The 18,499-nt window shown below is 38.8% G+C and overlaps 1 protein-coding gene and 1 pseudogene across 5 annotated transcripts; both read right to left on the reverse strand.

Moving 5' to 3' along the window:
• Nucleotides 1–219: 219 nt before the first annotated feature.
• On the reverse strand, nucleotides 220–11,830 carry LOC127657415 (transmembrane protein 179B-like; annotated as a pseudogene).
• Nucleotides 11,831–11,936: 106 nt separating this feature from the next.
• LOC127662225 (prospero homeobox protein 1-like) lies at nucleotides 11,937–16,886 on the reverse strand. 5 transcript variants are annotated; one of them, XM_052153354.1, is made up of 6 exons: nucleotides 16,715–16,886; nucleotides 16,449–16,605; nucleotides 14,149–15,702; nucleotides 13,240–13,347; nucleotides 12,710–12,910; nucleotides 11,937–12,622 (listed from the first exon to the last, which is right to left on the reverse strand). In XM_052153354.1, the coding sequence occupies exons 3-6, from the start codon at nucleotides 15,667–15,669 to the stop codon at nucleotides 12,434–12,436; spliced, it is 2,019 nt and encodes a 672-aa protein (XP_052009314.1). In that variant the 5' UTR covers nucleotides 15,670–15,702; nucleotides 16,449–16,605; nucleotides 16,715–16,886; the 3' UTR covers nucleotides 11,937–12,433. The 5 variants fall into 5 exon arrangements, with proteins under 5 accessions (XP_052009314.1, XP_052009292.1, XP_052009324.1 ...); XM_052153332.1 differs by lacking the exon at nucleotides 16,449–16,605; XM_052153364.1 differs by lacking the exon at nucleotides 16,715–16,886 and having other exon boundaries at nucleotides 16,482–16,701.
• Between the last annotated feature and the right edge of the window lie 1,613 nt (nucleotides 16,887–18,499).

An 18,499-nucleotide genomic window follows, 5' to 3' on the forward strand; every position in this document is an offset into this window, starting at 1 on the left:
AACAGTAGTTTTGCACATCAGTAGAGAAAATATTAGGAGAGCAGTCTAAAACATTTAATGACTGAAATAAACAACAATGTATACTGCTGAGATAGGCGGAAGGACACTGTGCTTTCGAAGACTTTAGTGCAGAGGACAGCGCCTCAGATTTGGCAATTCGCCCACAGAAAGCGGATACCATCACAGGCCAAATTATAGATTTATGTCCCTGTCATCTCAATACACACACACACACACACACACACACACACACACACACACACACACACACACACACACACACACACACACACACACACACACACACACACACACCTAAAAATGGCATCTCTACTGGGCACAAGATTAATAACCAAACTCTCTCAGAAAGACACTCTCAAGCAGTTTTGCCCGCGTTAAGGACGCCAAAGGACTACACCTAGAACAAATGTGAAATTAGGAAAAATGGCACTTTGGGAGATTCCAAGCTCAAAAACAGGGACACATGCACCATCTGATATGATGTATAATGTAATACATGCAAGCAGACAGCAGAGGGTGAAAATGTTGAACAATGCCATAGACTACTAGGCTTTACTTTTGTAAGACAGGTTAAAAGTTGCAGTACTATGGGTTGGGTTAGCGCCAACACAACTAGGTTAAATTGATTTCTATGCATTTTTTTGGCCATAAAATAAAACACTAGTTATGCAAGAACATAAAGCCAATAAATTTCTTGAAAAATTAGATACGCATTCCTCACTTTTATTTTTTATATCACTTTGCTTCTCTTAAAAAATGTAGACAATATTTTCAGAACGCCATGTCTCAATCAGTTCAGGTCACACCACCAATCTGGCAACTACACACACTCACCTGCCAGGTCTGTGCTGCCAGCCATAGATCAGTAACCATGGCAACTTACCCCTGGCAATGTTAGTGAACAAAATCAAGACCGTATACGGGTGCTGCCAAAATCCTCTTTCCTCAGCTAGCCAACTGCTATCCAGCAGCGTGACAGCGAGAGCGAGTGTTATGTATGTGTGAGCATGCGTGTGTTCAATTGGAATGAAGTCTGTTTGTGTCTAGAGACATATATTTCACTGAGGACCTCCTGGACGGTTGAAGAAGGGCTCGGTTTCAGAAGGTGTGGCTGACGGATCGTCTCCTCCTGACCCGTTTTCTGATCCTTGTTTACGCTGGGCCAGAACCAGAACAGCAATGATCATCCAAAAGAAGAGGTTAACCCATACAGCTGTCTAAGAAAAGTAAAACAATTTTTTTGCAAACATTTCTGTTAAACATCTACCATGTAAATACCACATTTTAAATATGAAAAAAAAAGAAAATTACATTTTTGGGTATCCGAAATTGCCTACAGCTTGGGTCATCCACCCTAGTTTTTACTGTCCTACCTTTTACATTATCCTGTCCCAATAAAGGCACCCTCCTATTCTCACACAAAAAATGTAAAACAAATTTCTTGCAGATTTCAGATTATGAGAATCTTAGCCTAAGACACAGCTGAAAGATTATGTAAAAACATTACAAGACAAATAAAACATAATAATTGTAGATTAGAACTAATAACACCGGAAAATACAATGACGACTAAAAGTATGTTCTCTCTCCAAAGCATGCTGGCATTAGTAACTGAGATCTCATTCAGTTCCATTCTGTGTCATTTCAGCAATCGAGTCTGTGTCATATACTTGGCATCATCTACTGGTGGCCATATGTAATTACAGTAAACAAACCTCTCTGCCCATATTTGGATGACTTTCAGCAATCTAAATCCTAATATGATTGGTTTAGCGTTCCAGGACTCTGGACAATGTACATCTTCATTTCCAAAGACATCATCTGATCCAGGAAAGCTAATGTGTTTTTAGCCCAACACATCATGACTACATCCATTAAGTATAGCTTCTAAGCTTTAAAATGATACCCATTTTGTGTTGTCAAGACTAGATTTTGATAATATTTGTTTTCTATGTGGGCCTGCTGGCAAGCTTAAAGGCACAAGACAGTATTTCTGCCTTAAAAGTTTGTCCATCATTTACAGATAAACAGAGCTTTCTAATATGGAATTGATGTGTTGGGTATTTTACACGGACACCCGTGCTGGTGCTTCAGAAAAGTCCAGTAATCCTAATTACATTTCCATTATGTCAAATAAATTTAACAGCATTAAATATACTTTTAATTACTCTCAAAAGTGTTTTGTGTTAAAATTTGTTAAGTCTGGCAGCCCTTGAAATTAGTCAGTCTAAATCAGACAATGCAAATTGGTAAATAAAACACCCGCTTAGGAATATGCTAGGTGCTTATTTACTCCGTATTTCTTGGTGTTATCCTGTGTGTGTGTGTGTGTGTGAGAGAGTGTTCAGGTTTTTGTTTTTGGCTACCTCTGCACTGTGTAGGTCTGAGTAGAACTGGTTCCCATTGATAGGGCTCTGACCAAGGCTTATTTTGTGCTTCTTCACACCTGCAAATGCACACAAGTTTAAGCCCTCATAGTCAGTGTTTGAGGATAAATAATAAACTCGTTGTTTATGTCAATTGCTGTTGTTTTCATGGCCAAAATCCTCACAAATCAGATGCAATTATTGAGATCTCGCTCTCACCTGGTTATGTTCACGATCATTTCATGGAGCACAGATTGACACAGTTGGTCTCTGCCAATTTTCAGGATGCATCCAGTCACCAAGAGAAAGAAAAGGAAGACTCCACACATGCCAAGAGTAATGTTCATCCATAATTTCTCTCTGATGCCAGACAACAACAACAGTCATTACACAATAAAAGGCATTGAAAAACTAAGCCAGGGGCAATATGAATTGTATTTTTCAGATAAGAATGTGGCAGCTTAATCACATCAAATAATGTCTCAGATCAAAGTGCTGTTTTAATGAGTTGGTTTAAGATCAGTTTGGAGTTTCTTTTGCAATCTATGCATACTGGACCACAGAATAACAGGAAACAGAAAAAGAGGTACCATTAGATATCCTCTTTAACAAACATATGATCACATGATTTAATTAATTCCTGGACATACCTTTTCACCTCTCTATCGACACAGATGGTGTAGATCCAGTAGAGGGTAAGGGACAAGCACAAAACAGCCACAAACGCTGATATGGCTGACACAAAGTAGCAAAGCGAGGGAGAACTGGATGAAAGCACACTGATGGAGGAGTGCACACTTACTGAACCATATAGCACACACTTCCCAGCAAAGTTACCCTGTGAGAGCGGAAAGACAGAGCGAGAAAGAGACTTCTGGCTTACAGGATTGACCCATATATTGTTTTGACAATAATAAGCTATATTAAATTACCCTTAGTGAGCAGTATGCATAACATTCAAGATGCACTCTACTGTTACATGTAAGGACATGCTTGATATGCTAACAATCATTAATGGGAGCTCACAGAGGCTTGTTCACTTTCCAGACACATCATTTCCCACTTACACACACCCCTATTTTAACTCAGGGGTCGGCAACCTATGGCACGTGTGACAGCACTGGCACAGGAAGGGGTAACTAATCACTGGTTTCTTTTTGCTTTCAGAACAACACGTGATGTAATAAGGAAAACACCACCATTAATCCTTGAGATTTCCAACCCATCATACCTAGCCACATTCAAAATTACATTAGAAGAGAAACCATAAACCTACATCGTGTCTATTCAAAATATAAATTAATCCTGGAAATACATTTTAGAATTAGCTGGGATATGTGAAAACAAATACATTTCACTGTATATATGCAGTGTGACCAAAAATAAAGGCTTCCATTACAATCATATATACGTGATCAGTAATCAAATTTGAGACATTAACCGGGTTAACAAAAGGAAAGGTTTTCTGTGAAAATTCACATGCAGAATCATGATTATATCATAACCATTGGGTTTTGCACAAGTTTTTATGAACTGTTATGCTGATAATATTATTTGTAATGAAAATTAAACTATTATTATGTGTGGACTCAAACTTTGGAAAATCACATCCATGCACTTGTTATTTTTTTGGCACAGCAATTGACCAGGAAAAGAATAAAAATGGCACTCCATGTCAAAAAGGTTTACGAACACTGTTCTAACTCATCTGACTTCATTATTTACTCAAAGGACCATATTCTCGAGATGGATATAGCTGCAGGCCGGAGATCTCAAAATGGGGGCAGAATCTCCAAAAGGGATACTCCAGGAGGGGCAGGGGTTACTCCAAAAGGGGTTTGCATTAAACTCCAAAAGGGGGTGTCACATTCTGCCTCTTTTTGGAGCTCTGCCTGAAGCCATTTCCTTCTACCCTAAAGCCCAAAGTATACTTCAGTACAGTACAGGACAAGTGATGCAAATTTCATCATCAGCAGAGCGTTCGAGCATTGAACATACACGGCACAATTTTTCTAACCTAGTGTACACTGAACGCGCAGTATGCGCATAAACGTGGAATAATTTGCACTAATTAGTGGGTCAACAGTCTACTAAATAGGTGGCAACAGTCAAAACTGAGCCATTGTTATAACAAAGATTTAATTGCTGCTGAACTAGAACAGTTGATGTGCCTGTCACGGGAGTGTGTGTCAGGAGATACCTGCATTGTAACACTCGAGTCTGAAGGAATATAAAGACAGCTTTAAGGGTCTACAGCCTTGAAGATAAATAGTCCAGTCTTTCATAGCAGTCATTGATGTCACTGTGTGTGGACAGTCAAATTAAGTATACATTGTAAGGCAAGTGTTTGACTGCTACATGTTTGTGTCAAAACCGAAGTATACTTTGGGCTTAGTCTATGCATTTCCCTAACACTAACTGTATATGGAAGTGTCACCCCCTATTGGAGATGACCAAGCCCCCTTAAGGAGTAACCTCACCCCTTCTGGAGTTAAGAGGGTGGTATTTTGGCATTTCCACATTGTTTGAAGATCTCTGGGCTGCAGCAATAGGTTTGTTGGACTTCATGCAGCACTGCGCAGACCGATCGGCTTCAAAGTACCACAAGAGCCAGATGAGATCAGCTGTTAAGTCAGGCATTGCAGTTGCTCTAAAATGGCCACAGAAGCTCTAATGATGACACAGTTTAAGCCAAGTGCACACTACATGACTCCAGCTCATCTCCTTTGATGTTTCGAGTCGGCTACGAGAAGTCTTAGATTTCACAACGAACAGTCTTGAAGTATGCGCACTCCTGCAACATGAGACTAGTCGTAGGCGCTACAATGGATTTAAAAAATTCTTTATATCTAGACGTTTTTTCGTAAGGAATGCAAACTGTCCCGACGACCGAGAGACAGACAACGAGCAATAGCCAATTAAATATAATGAGAGCGCAAGAGGAGAGAAATGTATTGGGAAGCAGGAGACAAATATATTAGAAAATAAAACATCACCCACATCTCCCTACCCACTGTCTTTATTATTTTCAGCTGTTCTTTGCAAATAAGCGCAACAACAGGTGATAGCCATTTTCATGTTTGTAGACATGTTATAAAGAATAAGCTGCACGAGTTTGTGAATTAATTTTGTTTTCTTAATTTTTTTGGCCAGTTATTTGCGGATTTAAAGGTGACTAAGCATATGATCTAAAAATGTAAAAAAGCTAATGCATGAACATGCACAATAGGGAGACATGAGGATGGATGTACATCAGAAGCTCAGTTTCAGGTACTGCATTAAAATAACTCTGAATTCTGCTCTAAACATCATGTTTGTGTATAATTGAGAGGAAAAGTGCATGTCTTTTTAGCGCTTTATTTTTTCTTTGTGATTGGCCAGACCAGAGCTGTCCTTAGGGCGGTGCAATTTTTGGGGTCGCACCAGGCCCCGCACTTCGGAATGCGATCACTGCCGATGAGGACAGCAAAGCAAACATTGCATGCTCTTCCCTGACTGATGTACATTCACACAGATTTTTTCCAACTCCTTCCTCCACAGGTGTCGTGATGATGAGTCCACCATGAAATCGAGTCCTCATCTGATGTCATAGCGATTCCATTGGCTTATAGAGATTTTAATGGGTACTGTATTCACTGCTTGAGTAGAAATCCTATAAAATATTTTTGTAATGCATGTCAATATAACTTTCTAAATATGAACTTTAATGACGTTTAAATCATATGTTACACATAATAATAACCAAATCAATAGATTGTGAAATTAAAAAATGTTGTTCTCTGTGTTTTCATTAATCTTGTAATTTGCAAGCTATCTGCAACAAAATTAATGAACCACAACATATATTACATAGACAATTATATGCACAACAGCAATTATGAGGTAACAGCTGTCAATGACAATTCTGAAACACACACACACACACACACACACACACACACACACACACACACACACACACACACACACACACACACACACACACACACACTTTAGCTATAACCAACTTCCCTAAAACATGTCTAATGTATGAATGTTTTTTTTTTAATTATAAATATTTGCATTATTTTTGTGAAGCCAGTCAAGTTATTTTTTATATATAGTGCTTATCATAATGCACATTGGCTGAGTTCGGAATGGCATACTTCTACTACCTATACTACACTTATTATAGTGTAGCAAGTTAAATAATAAGCATAGTATGGTGGAATGCAGGGACTTGCCAGCCATATAATCAAGTTAAGCAGTGCTTACCTAACAGAAGGGTGAAAAGAAAATTATACTATGAAATATTAAAATATAATTGTTAGTATAAACTACCGTTTTCGTTCAAATTCGTCATCTTTTATCTCAGCTGAGCACAGTGTTGGGTGTAATGCATTATTAAGTAAATAATTACTGTAATTAAATTACTTTTTCATTAAAAAAAAAAAAAGTGTGTAAATGTTTAGTAATTTGATTACTGGACATACAATGTTGTATGTCAAAACAAGCACTTCTGGCACTTTCGGTTCATTGTATGATTTAATGGAAAAACATGCTAGGCTCAATATATGACAATATAAAGTAAAATAATTGAGTAATAATACTTAAATATTATAGTGAAGTATTATTTTTTTGGATTTGTACTTTACTCAAGTGCAATTTAAATGGAATACTTTAACTTTTACTTAAGCACATTTCCAAAGAATATTTATTTTTTTTTTTACTTGCAATTGTATTTAAAATTGCATTATGTAAGATTCAGAAACCCTTGTTATTAATGACACCTGTGGCCAATAAGTGAACTGCAGCCAGCTACCTATTGCTCGTGCACACACTCCAAAGTGACGTGAACGAGCATCGGCCAAAACAATGACGTAACGTACAAAGAGACTGAACATGATTCACCGGGATCATGCTGACAGTAATGATTGTTTTACTACAAACTTTGAGACTAAACTAAACTACTTGTCAGCTAACATAGCATACTGATACACACATACAGCTACCGACCTATTCCAGACAGTTTACTGTTGCACTGCAATGTTATGTTGCACCATTGTATGTCATATGTTGTACTACGATCAAGAAACCAGGGTGTGGCAGGGCTGGGTCGTGATTCCGAACATCAGGCCCCTAATTAGGCTGATGAAGCCCGAGAGGGATAAAGGCGACCGGAGACGGCAGTGTGACAGAGAGACAGTTACGGGCAGCTGCCTGACACCTGTCTTTTGGTTAAGTTTATTATTAAAATATTATTTATATTATCAAGCCAGCTCTCCTCTCCTCCTTTCCATTGAACTGTGTTACAAAGTGCATTTGCTTAAATTTATCCTGTATTCCTGACATTTATTATAAAGAGAAGATATTTGAAAGTTACGAAGCAAGGTAGCTTGCAATTAGTCAGAGCTAGCAGGCAAGATCTAGTTAGCTAAAATTACAGATATCAATTTTTATGGCACTATATTTCACATGCTTTGCAGTTATGCAAGCTTACCTGTCTAATAGAAGAATGCCAATTCAGGGTCGGTTTTAATCCCCAAAACCGAACTAACGTCCCTCCAGGCATCAAATGCCCTGCCAATGTTCACTCTAGTTTTCGCTCGATCACGATCACATTCCTGCTTAGCCAGACGTGATTCAGTAGATAAATGGTTTTTTTTTTTGGTTTACTCGGAGTTTGTGTAGGAGTCGGTGTTGTGCTGGGAGCCGGCGGTTTGCTGGATTCCATCTTTAAGATAACGTTACCTAGTTTTGCAGACTGTCTGTTGGCGCTGTTAAATAGCGGAAGAAGCCATTACTGAGGCAAGGCCCTCGGGAGCGAGCATAAATATCACATACTATTGATTTTCCTGGCAAATCCAACCCACTCGCTTTGCATGAAAATCAGTCTACAGGTTTTAACAGGCAACCTAGGAAGTCCGGGATGGGCTACATTTTTTAAGATGAGTCACACATTGGCAAAAAAAAAAAAAAAAGGTGAATATTACATGAAATTTTCATATTGCACCTTTGAACTTGAAATAGAAAATGATCTCCAAAAATGTAGCAAGTACTTTCATCTTACTGGACTGAAGCCACCTTTTCACTGCATCCGTCAAACGACAAATGACAGACCAGAGGTCAGTCATATCAAACTGAGTGTCACAATGTAGCTGTGTGTTCTGACCATCTGCAGAGGTGGAATTACAGATCTGATTTAAGCTTTGGATACATCAAAATATTTGTGTGACTCGACCGTAAGTGACAGATTGATTCAATGTGAAGTATTCATTCTATGAGCACAAAGTAAGGAACGCACATTGTTTTGTCCTAAACACCTTTGTTATCTTTCTCCATGTCTCAAGCAGCTGGGTGCTCCGACATCGCAATTAGTAAGGCCCTCTCTAGTGCAATTAATTTTGTGACTGTGGCAACATATTTGCAAAATAAAATTATGCGGTTCATTTACACATCTGAAGGCAGATCCGAAGGGAAATTAAAACATATTAATGTTCTATCAAGATTTAAATGAACAAAACATACCTCCCTACCCTAAACCTTAAACCTAACAGACAGCATCATAATGCAAATGTGAGAGAAAAAACAAAATTTCTGAAGCAAACATGTCATTTTGTGGTGTTTCTATGACACTTTCGACTCATGTGTCGACTCGCGTGCTCTTCAGGACTCTTACTCCGATCCTTTGTATCGCATATGAAACACTATCAGTTGAGCCATCACGTAATAAGATCACACTTAAACATGCTTGTAAATGCAGTTGGTTATGTAATGCAAATGCTAAAATAAGTCATCCGCCATTATAAATGTTAGGAAATGGTTGTTTTACGTACAACAGGCTACAAAAAAAATAAAATTATAATTTTGCAAAAATGTAGTTATTGTAAAATTATTCTTTGACCAAGTTGTGAATGTCACTGGGGGAGGAATATGACAGTTGTCGGGGGCAGTAAAAAGTCGGCGTAAACTAATCAAATTTTACAACATCCTCTCACACAATTTCCTCTCTTGATTTCATTCTAGCTAGGACAAAAGTTACTCTTAATTTTTTTTAATACACAAGTACAATTTAATGTGAATTCTTTTTTACTTAAGTATTTTTTTGGCTAGATACTTAAACTTTTAAAATGAGTAAAATTTTCACTCTGTTTCCATATTTTCACACCCGGGGTAGGGTTGCACCAGCAGTGCGCAAGTTCTCAAGCAAGTTGGGATGTCAAGTTCACACTAAGGGCTTAGTAACTACTAGTTAATTTGTAACCAAGTCAGTGCTTAATTTGGTTGCACCACCTGTTCTTAAGGCAGGACTTATCAATAGGTTGTAAGCGCTCTGTAAAATAATGCCTAATATGACGTTTACCTGTATTTATCCAATAAACAGCCTTCAAATTTGCACACAGACGTGTTAAACCATGCATTTTAGTTTGATCTTGTTACGGTTGATGTTCAAACCTTGTTTGCTCATGTAACTGTCAGCTGTAAAAAAAAGATTATATCCCCATTAAAACACGAATACGTAATAAAGATACATTTGATAAATAGTATATTTGCCCTGTGTGATTAACTACATAGGAACTGGTTTCTAAAATAAATGAGGGGTGATAAATACTAATAAAAACAAGCTTGAAAAATAGACATGTATTTATTTGAATATCCTATATATGTTTTGAATGCTGAAACTTGACACCGGGTGAGAGCCGCTTTAAATGTTTTTTTTTCCTTTAGTAAATGTAAAAGAGTGTAAGAGTCAACATCATACTGAATGTCGAAATGATTGATGCCTGTCACGCAAAACATGAGCTCGTTGTTGTTATTAAATGGGTCTGCTTTTTTATTCCATCGGTTCCTCCTGGTTGGAGTCTTAAGTAGGCCTAAATATTTAGTTCATATGTAGGGTTACATTCTACCCAAGTTTAAAACATGCGAAGTTGAAATACTGGCTTCTCCGATAACAATGCGACAGCCAGTACATTCTACTTTGAAGTTTCCATTTGTTTATGTTTTGGCCTGTGTGATCCCGCCCACTCACCAATAGTATGTCGACACAGCCGGGTTGCCAGATATGAACAAGTTTACAGGCCAATAACACAACGTGCTGCAGTCATAGAAGCCAGCAAACGATCTGAATCAGAGATAACAGATTCCACACTACATAAAAAGCCTTGCCATCCATCTAAAAACCCCTACGACCAGAGGCGTAGTAAAACAAGGATAAATATTGGAGATGCCTTTGGAAGATAGAGACAGCTTAAAGCCCAGAATTTTAAAACGGATGCCGAGTTGGCTATTCTGGCAACCCGCATGAGCTTCGAGTCTGGGACGGGGCAGACAACTCTCCAATATTTTTAATTTGGATTGCATTTCAAACGCTTGTTGTCAATCTTACATATAACAACTTTAATGGTGCAACCCTCAAATATTTATTAGTGCATAAATTGTTACGTATATCTGGTGCAACTGGCCCCAGGTGATATGGGCAATATGACTCTCCTGAATTCAAACCTATTTGGTCATGAAGTTCACCACTGTGACAATTGTTTCCATTTTCTGCTGGGTTCGAAGGATACACTTTAGGTCTATAACATTTCCGCGACATTAACGTATAATGTGTTTTGGGCAAAGCATAAAGTGTATTAAAAAATATTTGACGCTTGCCCGGTCTCAAAAGTCCAATGCCATACCGAACTCGGCCATAATTTTAAAGCCTTCGTGATAACACAATAAGTTTTTGATCAGGCATTACAAGCGGTAACCCAACTAGGGACTCGATTTCACGGGCCGGGCACTCATTTGATCATGAAACTTGTTAATCTCGCCGATCGGCAAGACGCACGTGTCGAACACATCTAATAAGTACCTGGAATTCTCTACTGGTCAAATGAAGAGGGAAAAAGATGTTATTCTGGTACACTTTCAGTTTCACTTCCGGTTTTTAACTTTTAGCATTTATTCTTTCTTGTATGGCAAGGAAAATTATTCTAAACTTTAACATTTCTGGACGCATTTTATTCAGTCATATGACCATGACGATGTTTGAAGGTGATTCGTGAGCATAAAAGAGCTGAATATCTGTAGAAGAAAAGTTGTTTTTAAATTAGGCTAGTTTTTGCTTGGATAGGCCTACTCCTTCGAAATATGAACAACCTGGTCAGTTAAAAAAATAATAAAAGTGAATACATACATACATTGAAGCAAATAACTAAACTACACGCTGTTTTCCCTCCGAGTTCAACAACGTCAAAGTTTGTAACTTAAATTTCGGAGTAATACAACCACTGTAGAGCATCGTGTTACACATCTTATGTTATAGATAATAATCAGGAGATACCTGTGAGATAGTTACGGAGGCCGCTGTGACGATCCCGCAAATAAAAGAGCTGCAATACAGCAGTAACTCCAGTAGCAGAAGCCACGGCAGCGCCATGGCGTATGTGTGCGCATGCACTTCAACTCACAACTATTTAACCAACAGCCGCGGCGGCGCGCATTTAAACTCATGTGCGCAAAACGTATTATGAGTTAAGCACAAGCATGTGATCGCTCAAAATCATGAGGGGGATAGATTTATTAAAAAACAAATTCAGATTATCCAGACTTGCATTTAAGAGTTTCACTTATTTTAATACATTTTGCAACATTACATTTCCACAGAAACTTAGCAATATTATATAACAAGTTACAAGTCATATAAAAAGATCAATGCCAGCCAGCCAGGCTTGCATTTAGAGATAAATTAATGAGCAATAATGTAACATCAAGTAAATGAGAAAATGTTTCCGAGCATTCCTTAGTGCTAACTAGAATAATGCTGCATTAAAGTAGAATGTAGGTTATCAATTAGACCATATTTAAACAAGAAATACTTTTAAGCACCGTGAGAATAATAAATCACATATTCAGTGCCCTCAATATTCACAGTGCAATTGTGCGTGGTTTTTTTTTCTTGGATCTTTGCCAATTCAAATTGTTCACTGTTCATACTCAACTGTGCACACTTGTGATATCAATCCATGCACATTGTATGTTTTATATGAGACTGAGTGTGTGCATGTAATTAATTCTGTTCAGCCCATCCGGTAAGTGTCTGTGGGGCAGCCGGGCAGGCGGAAGCTGTCAGGCACTGGGCTGTCTAATTTACAGATGATCTTATAGATGGCCTTCTTCCAGCAGGGATCAGTATCTCGACTGCTCTGTATGGCAGAGAAAAACTCCCTCAGGGCTAGCTCAGCTACCTCCACAAACCTCTCTGGAACCTAGAGTGAGGATGTAAATGTTATACACACAAACACAGTTATATGCAGCACCTATTCCTTCAAATACATGTACTCACATACACCGACCTGGTAATCATTGCTTTTGTTGTAGTGCATGTTAAGAATGCGGTAAAGCTCGGTATCCCTGCCCAGGCGCAGTACTCTTTCCCTGGCAGATGTAAGCCCCTCTCTGGCTGCCTGGCGGGCAAAGCGTTCCATCTGGATATAAAAGAACTCCCGGAAGTTACTGAACCACTTAATCAGCTGTGAAGTGACACAGCGATTGAACTGTGTAGAAAGAAAATAACAGCAAAATTAATTCTAGAATCATTTAAAAAGAGGCTGTATATAATGAATGTAGGTCAACATGATATCTTTTGGTATAATGCTTTGGAGACTTTGAGTTGAGTTACATAAAACTAGATGCTTTCATTCAATATTCATTCACTACAAATGTAACCATTATTTACCATGCCACACTGATGTATGTAGGTCAGTGTAAATTAATTTATTAAATCATTAGCCCACATAATCTGTACAAGTTTTACCTACACATGAAATACTATTTCATTCAGGATAGTAAGATTAATCTTGTGACCATGTAAATGAGACATCACCTTGACATCAGGGAAGTATGTCTTGAGTGTGCTAGAGCTGGGGTAGCGTGCGTAAAAGAACATGAGTTTGGCTTTCTTCAGGTGGCAAGGAGAAAGACCTTCCTGAGAGTTTAGACTGTTAAGGAACTTGTGTTTAGATACCACATAAATGCACATGCACAAATACACAAACACACGCACACTCAGTGTAGAGACATGGGACTCATTTGTAAAGCTGAAGCCGAAGTACAAGATGGCAAAATCGTAAGAAACCGAACACTTTGGCTTGTACAAGAACCAACGACTTTTACTCACATTGAGAAAAATAAACGGTTCCCCCCTAACCCAAACATAAATTTTAAGTGGTGGTGGTGGCGGCGTAGTGGGTTAAAGCACATAACTGGTAATCAGAAGGTCGCTGGTTCTACCCCACAGCCACCAACATTGTGTCTTTGAGCAAGGCACTTAACTCCAGGTTGCTCTGGGTGGATTGTCCCTGTAATAAGTGCACTGTAAGTCACTTTGGATCAAAGTGTCTGCCAAATGCATAAATGTAAATGTAACCCCTTACGCAAAAACTAAAAGCTAATCATAATTTTAATATGAAAATCACTGTTGTGCACTATAAAATAATGAGATACATCAGGGTTTTCAATAAGCGTTCTTACAATTTTAAGTTTAAAGGAATATTGAATACAAGTTAAGGTCAATCGACAGTATTTGTGGCATATCCACGAATGTTGATTACCACAAAAATGTTTTACCTTGAGGCACTTACAATGGAGGCAGGTCAAATTACATCCTACGATTTTTACGATTATTACGAGTTGTCATTAGACTATGTTCCAAGCATTTATCCTCTCCTGCCCACTAGAAGATACATTTTACTTACATATTAATAGAAGACACATTCTGTTTTTAAAAGGATATTGACCCTGCAGCAAGATATAGGGCTGCATCTCCTCCATCCACCAATCCTGCTCCCCCTCCCCTCATCCCTCCTTCCCTCAATCTATCCATCTGAGATGGGTCTAACTGGCCCAGCAAGGGGAGGGGTGGGAACGCAGAGTTGTGTGAATGGAACTCCATGAAAGGTTCGGACAGGCAGTCCTTATGAAGTGGCAAACTAGAGAGTGAGCGGGCAAACAGATTCTGCATGGTGTAGTGGAGAATGGGCAAGGACACAGGGTTATCTGGGGGATAGGAGGGCAGGAAGTGTTCTTTCCTCCTAGGGGGTAAAAGCACTGAGAGAGGGGGCTGGGGTAAAGGAGCAAGGCTGGGATTGGCTTGAGGGATGAGGAGGTCCTTGGGTCCACTCTGAACAATAGGGGCCCTCTTTTCTTGAGAACTCTTAGAGATGAGTGGTAAAGCTTCCACCTGTTCTGCCACATGAGCGACTCTGTCAGGTTTCGGCCCACTGTTTGTGTTTAGATCCAGTGCCATACTGGTTTCTTGGGCCATAGTGGTAGATGTGACAAAGGAGTGGTCTGTTTCAGCATAGAGCCGAACAACCTTGTCAATAACTTGAGCCACAACACTTGCCAGCTCCTGCTTCAGAGCTTGAGCAAACTTCTGCCCTCCTTCTGTGCTCTCCCACTCACCCCTGATCAGACTGCAACCCAGCCACACCTGATCACCATTTAACTCCAGGTCCATGGATGTCTCTGGGAATATTCCTGCATTCCCATTCTGGTTGCTTTCATTGTTTTTCTTAGATGAACAGCGTGGGGGAGAAGATCCACCGCTAATGAGTGGATCATCACCGTCGGAAAACATCTCTGCAACCTCATCAAGATTTATTGCTCTATTATCTTGTTCTTCCTCACATCTGTTCTCATCATCAATCTCCCCTCCATACACTCTCCATACTTTACGTTGAAGCTCTAGAAGTTTCCCTTTGGTCTCCTCTAATTGAAGCTTAAGTTCTTGCCGCTGTCTCTTCCTACCTTCCCTGCTTTCCCTCCTGTTTCCCTGTTTCCCTCCTTTCCTCTCATTCATTCTACCCAAGGCTCTACTCTTCCTCCCTCTCTTGCCTTCCCTACCAAACTCTTCTTGACTCCTATCTGCTGAGTCCATCCTGAGTCTCTTTACTTCTGCAAAATCATGGCTCCAGTCTTCAAGTTCAAGTGCTGAACCTTGTCCCTTGTCTCCAGGACAGTGCTGTGATGATGGGTTACCCCCAGCCGTAAAGTCCCTCTTTCCAAACACATCCTCTTCGCTTACATCGTCATCCACTAACAGCCCAGGAAACAAGGCCTGACGCTGGCGGAAATTACCCCACCCATGGGAGGCACTGTTGGGGTGCATGAGAGGGGAGAATAGGGGGTGGGAGGACAGGCTGCCAGATGAAAAACGGCGGCTCGTGGGGTTGGAATCTGTCAGACTGCGATACAGTTCGAAGGAACACATCTGGGCTGGCTGCTGATGAAATCGATCCGAAGGGGTATCCATAGCCCGTCTTCCTTTCTGATCTGGATTCAGTATCTTTAAAAAGACCACAATTTCAATTTTCAATCTGCCTTGATGCGAGTATATTGAATACAAATGTAGACAGTAAGTTATTTGGATCAGTTTAAAAATCGTTCATAATCCCCTCATTGTTATCTTCATCATCATCGGCTCTTTTTTTCCCTCTGTGCATGTGTGTGTTATCTGTGCACTGACAGCTGTACCCTCTGTTTGTTCAGACTGTTGACTCTATTTCTCTCATCCCTTTCTGTCTCTCCCTCTCCCACACACATACTCAGCACAACTCAAAAACATGGATGATGAGACAATAAATATTTAAATGTGATTACAACAGTCCCAAAGCTTTAAGTCTGCATTTTTACCTTGTATCACTTAATAGAATTTGAGTGATAGATAGATAGATAGATAGATAGATAGATAGATAGATAGATAGATAGATAGATAGATAGATTTTTTTAAAACCTTTCAGTACAATAAAATAGAACATTATACAATTTGTGATTACTGATAGATGGATGGATGAGCTTTAGAAAAAAGAAAAACATGACTAATTTATCCTAAAATCAGTGTAATAGACATTTCTGTTCTAAACTGATGCTTTTGCCATTCCCACATTGGCTAAAATACCACAGATGTCATCAGATTACTGCTCGAATATAAAGCCGTTTAACGGCAATAGAAATACACGTACCAGATGGAAGGTCGTCGTCCTCACTGTTCAATTATTAATATTAATTTTTGTTAATTACTGACCCACTAACCAAGTCGCGATAAACAATGTCGCAGAGTCTCACATCAAAGTTTTCCTCCCGTTGTAAAGCCAGATTTCGCTCCAGCTCGACCACATCGGAATACCGGTGCACAGCTGAACGCACGAGCGGACATTTGTAAACTCCCAGCGCGCGTGTCGCAGATTTACTAATAGATAAACAGATGAGGCGTATCTGACAAGGGCAAACAGATGACACAAAATGGGGGAAGGGGGAAATTTGTAAAATGATCTAAAACAAACAAAAAACAAACTTACAAATTCGTCAGTTAGAAAGCGTCTCACTTTCCAGGCGTATTATATTTATTTCTTGTCGAGGTGTCCGCTGACTGACTGGTGGCCGCTGGTCACCGGGAGTATCAGCGTTTAAAGCGCCACCGAGTTTCCTGTTATTACTGTCTCTATCGCGTAGTGATCACCCAGTATGAGTCAAGGCGCGAGGGAGGGATGTCCGCTGGCCCGTCACTATCCCTCTCCCTTTCTCTCTTTATCACTCTATCTATCTATCTCTCTCTCAAACACACACACACACATGTTTGGTTTCCATGTTTTATGGGGACTTTCCATAGACATAATGGTTTTTATACTGTACAAACTTTATATTCTATCCCCTAAACCTAAACCTAACCCTCACAGAAAACTTTCTGCATTTTTACATTTTCAAAAAACATAATTTAGTATGATTTATAAGCTGTTTTCCTCATGGGGACCGACAAAATGTCCCCACAAGTTCAAAAATTTCGGGTTTTACTATCCTTATGGGGACATTTGGTCCCCACAAAGTGATAAATACACGCTCACACACACACACACACACACACACACACACACACACACACACACACACACACACACACACACACACTCACTGTCAGTCATTTCTGTCTTTCACTCTCTCACACACTCTCTACGTGGGGCAACCTTCCGTTCAGGAACCTCCACCAATCGTAAAAGACTTGATTTACTCAAATACTCCACATAGGCCCTCATAGGCTTCCTACGAGTAGACCGAGTGCAGTTGGAACAGTGGGACTGTTGAAACACTGTGAATATTTCGCTTCTAATGCAAGTTTGAACTTTAATTTTCAGTGTGCATATTCAAACTAGTATCCTCTCTCTGTGTGGAAAATTTTAATGTGAATAAATCATTATTTCTGAATGACCATGAAAGGAAATTTTGCTTATAATTATTGATAATGTAATAATGTATACTGGGACATCCTAAGATATAAGGTCACAGAGAAAATCAGGCAAACATGCAAGTTGATCAGCGGAGCACAGATGTACAGTAACACTGCACTGTAAAACATTTACAATTTTAACGCAAAATACTGTAAAATGCTACAGAAAAAAAACTGTAAAGACAATACAGAAGTTTTTACAATAAAATGTTGTAAAAATAAAAACATTTAGATGTAAAAAGTATGATTTCCCTTTATAATTAATGGGAAAATAAAATAAAAAAATATTACATTGTTTAACAATAGAGTACATGCACTTTTTTTTTCTTCTTTTTTTTTTACAATAAATTATTGTTAAAATTACAGTAAAAACAATAATTAGGCTTTCCCACAATTCCCTGCATGACCATCATATTTCATTATATTTTATGGGAATAGTTATGTTTCTTCTTATTTTTGATATCAGTTACATGCATTGGGGTGTTCTGTTTTATATTTAATGAAGTGAAGTAATAATGCATTATTAAAATTTCACATGAGCTACCATGATGGTGTTTAGTGTTTGTGTGAGTGCAACTGAGCATGTCTACATGTTTATTGGTCATTACTCCTGAAAGAATGAAGTTCATGTCATCATGTTCTCTTCTGTAATTTTTACAGTGATTAACAATACCTTATAAAGTAAAAAGCATATTTTTACAGTTCAGAAGGTTAATGTTAATTTTATGATGTTTATTTACTTTAAATGTAACAGATTTATTTTTATTTATTTGTGTGTGTGCCAGTGTGGTCGTATAAACTACAACAGTTTTAAACGGTAAAATTTACAGGTTGTTCTGTAAAGTTGTTTACATTTTTACTG

The sequence above is a fragment of the Xyrauchen texanus genome, chromosome 2 (genome assembly GCF_025860055.1).
Source record: "Xyrauchen texanus isolate HMW12.3.18 chromosome 2, RBS_HiC_50CHRs, whole genome shotgun sequence".
Lineage (NCBI taxonomy): Eukaryota > Metazoa > Chordata > Actinopteri > Cypriniformes > Catostomidae > Xyrauchen > Xyrauchen texanus.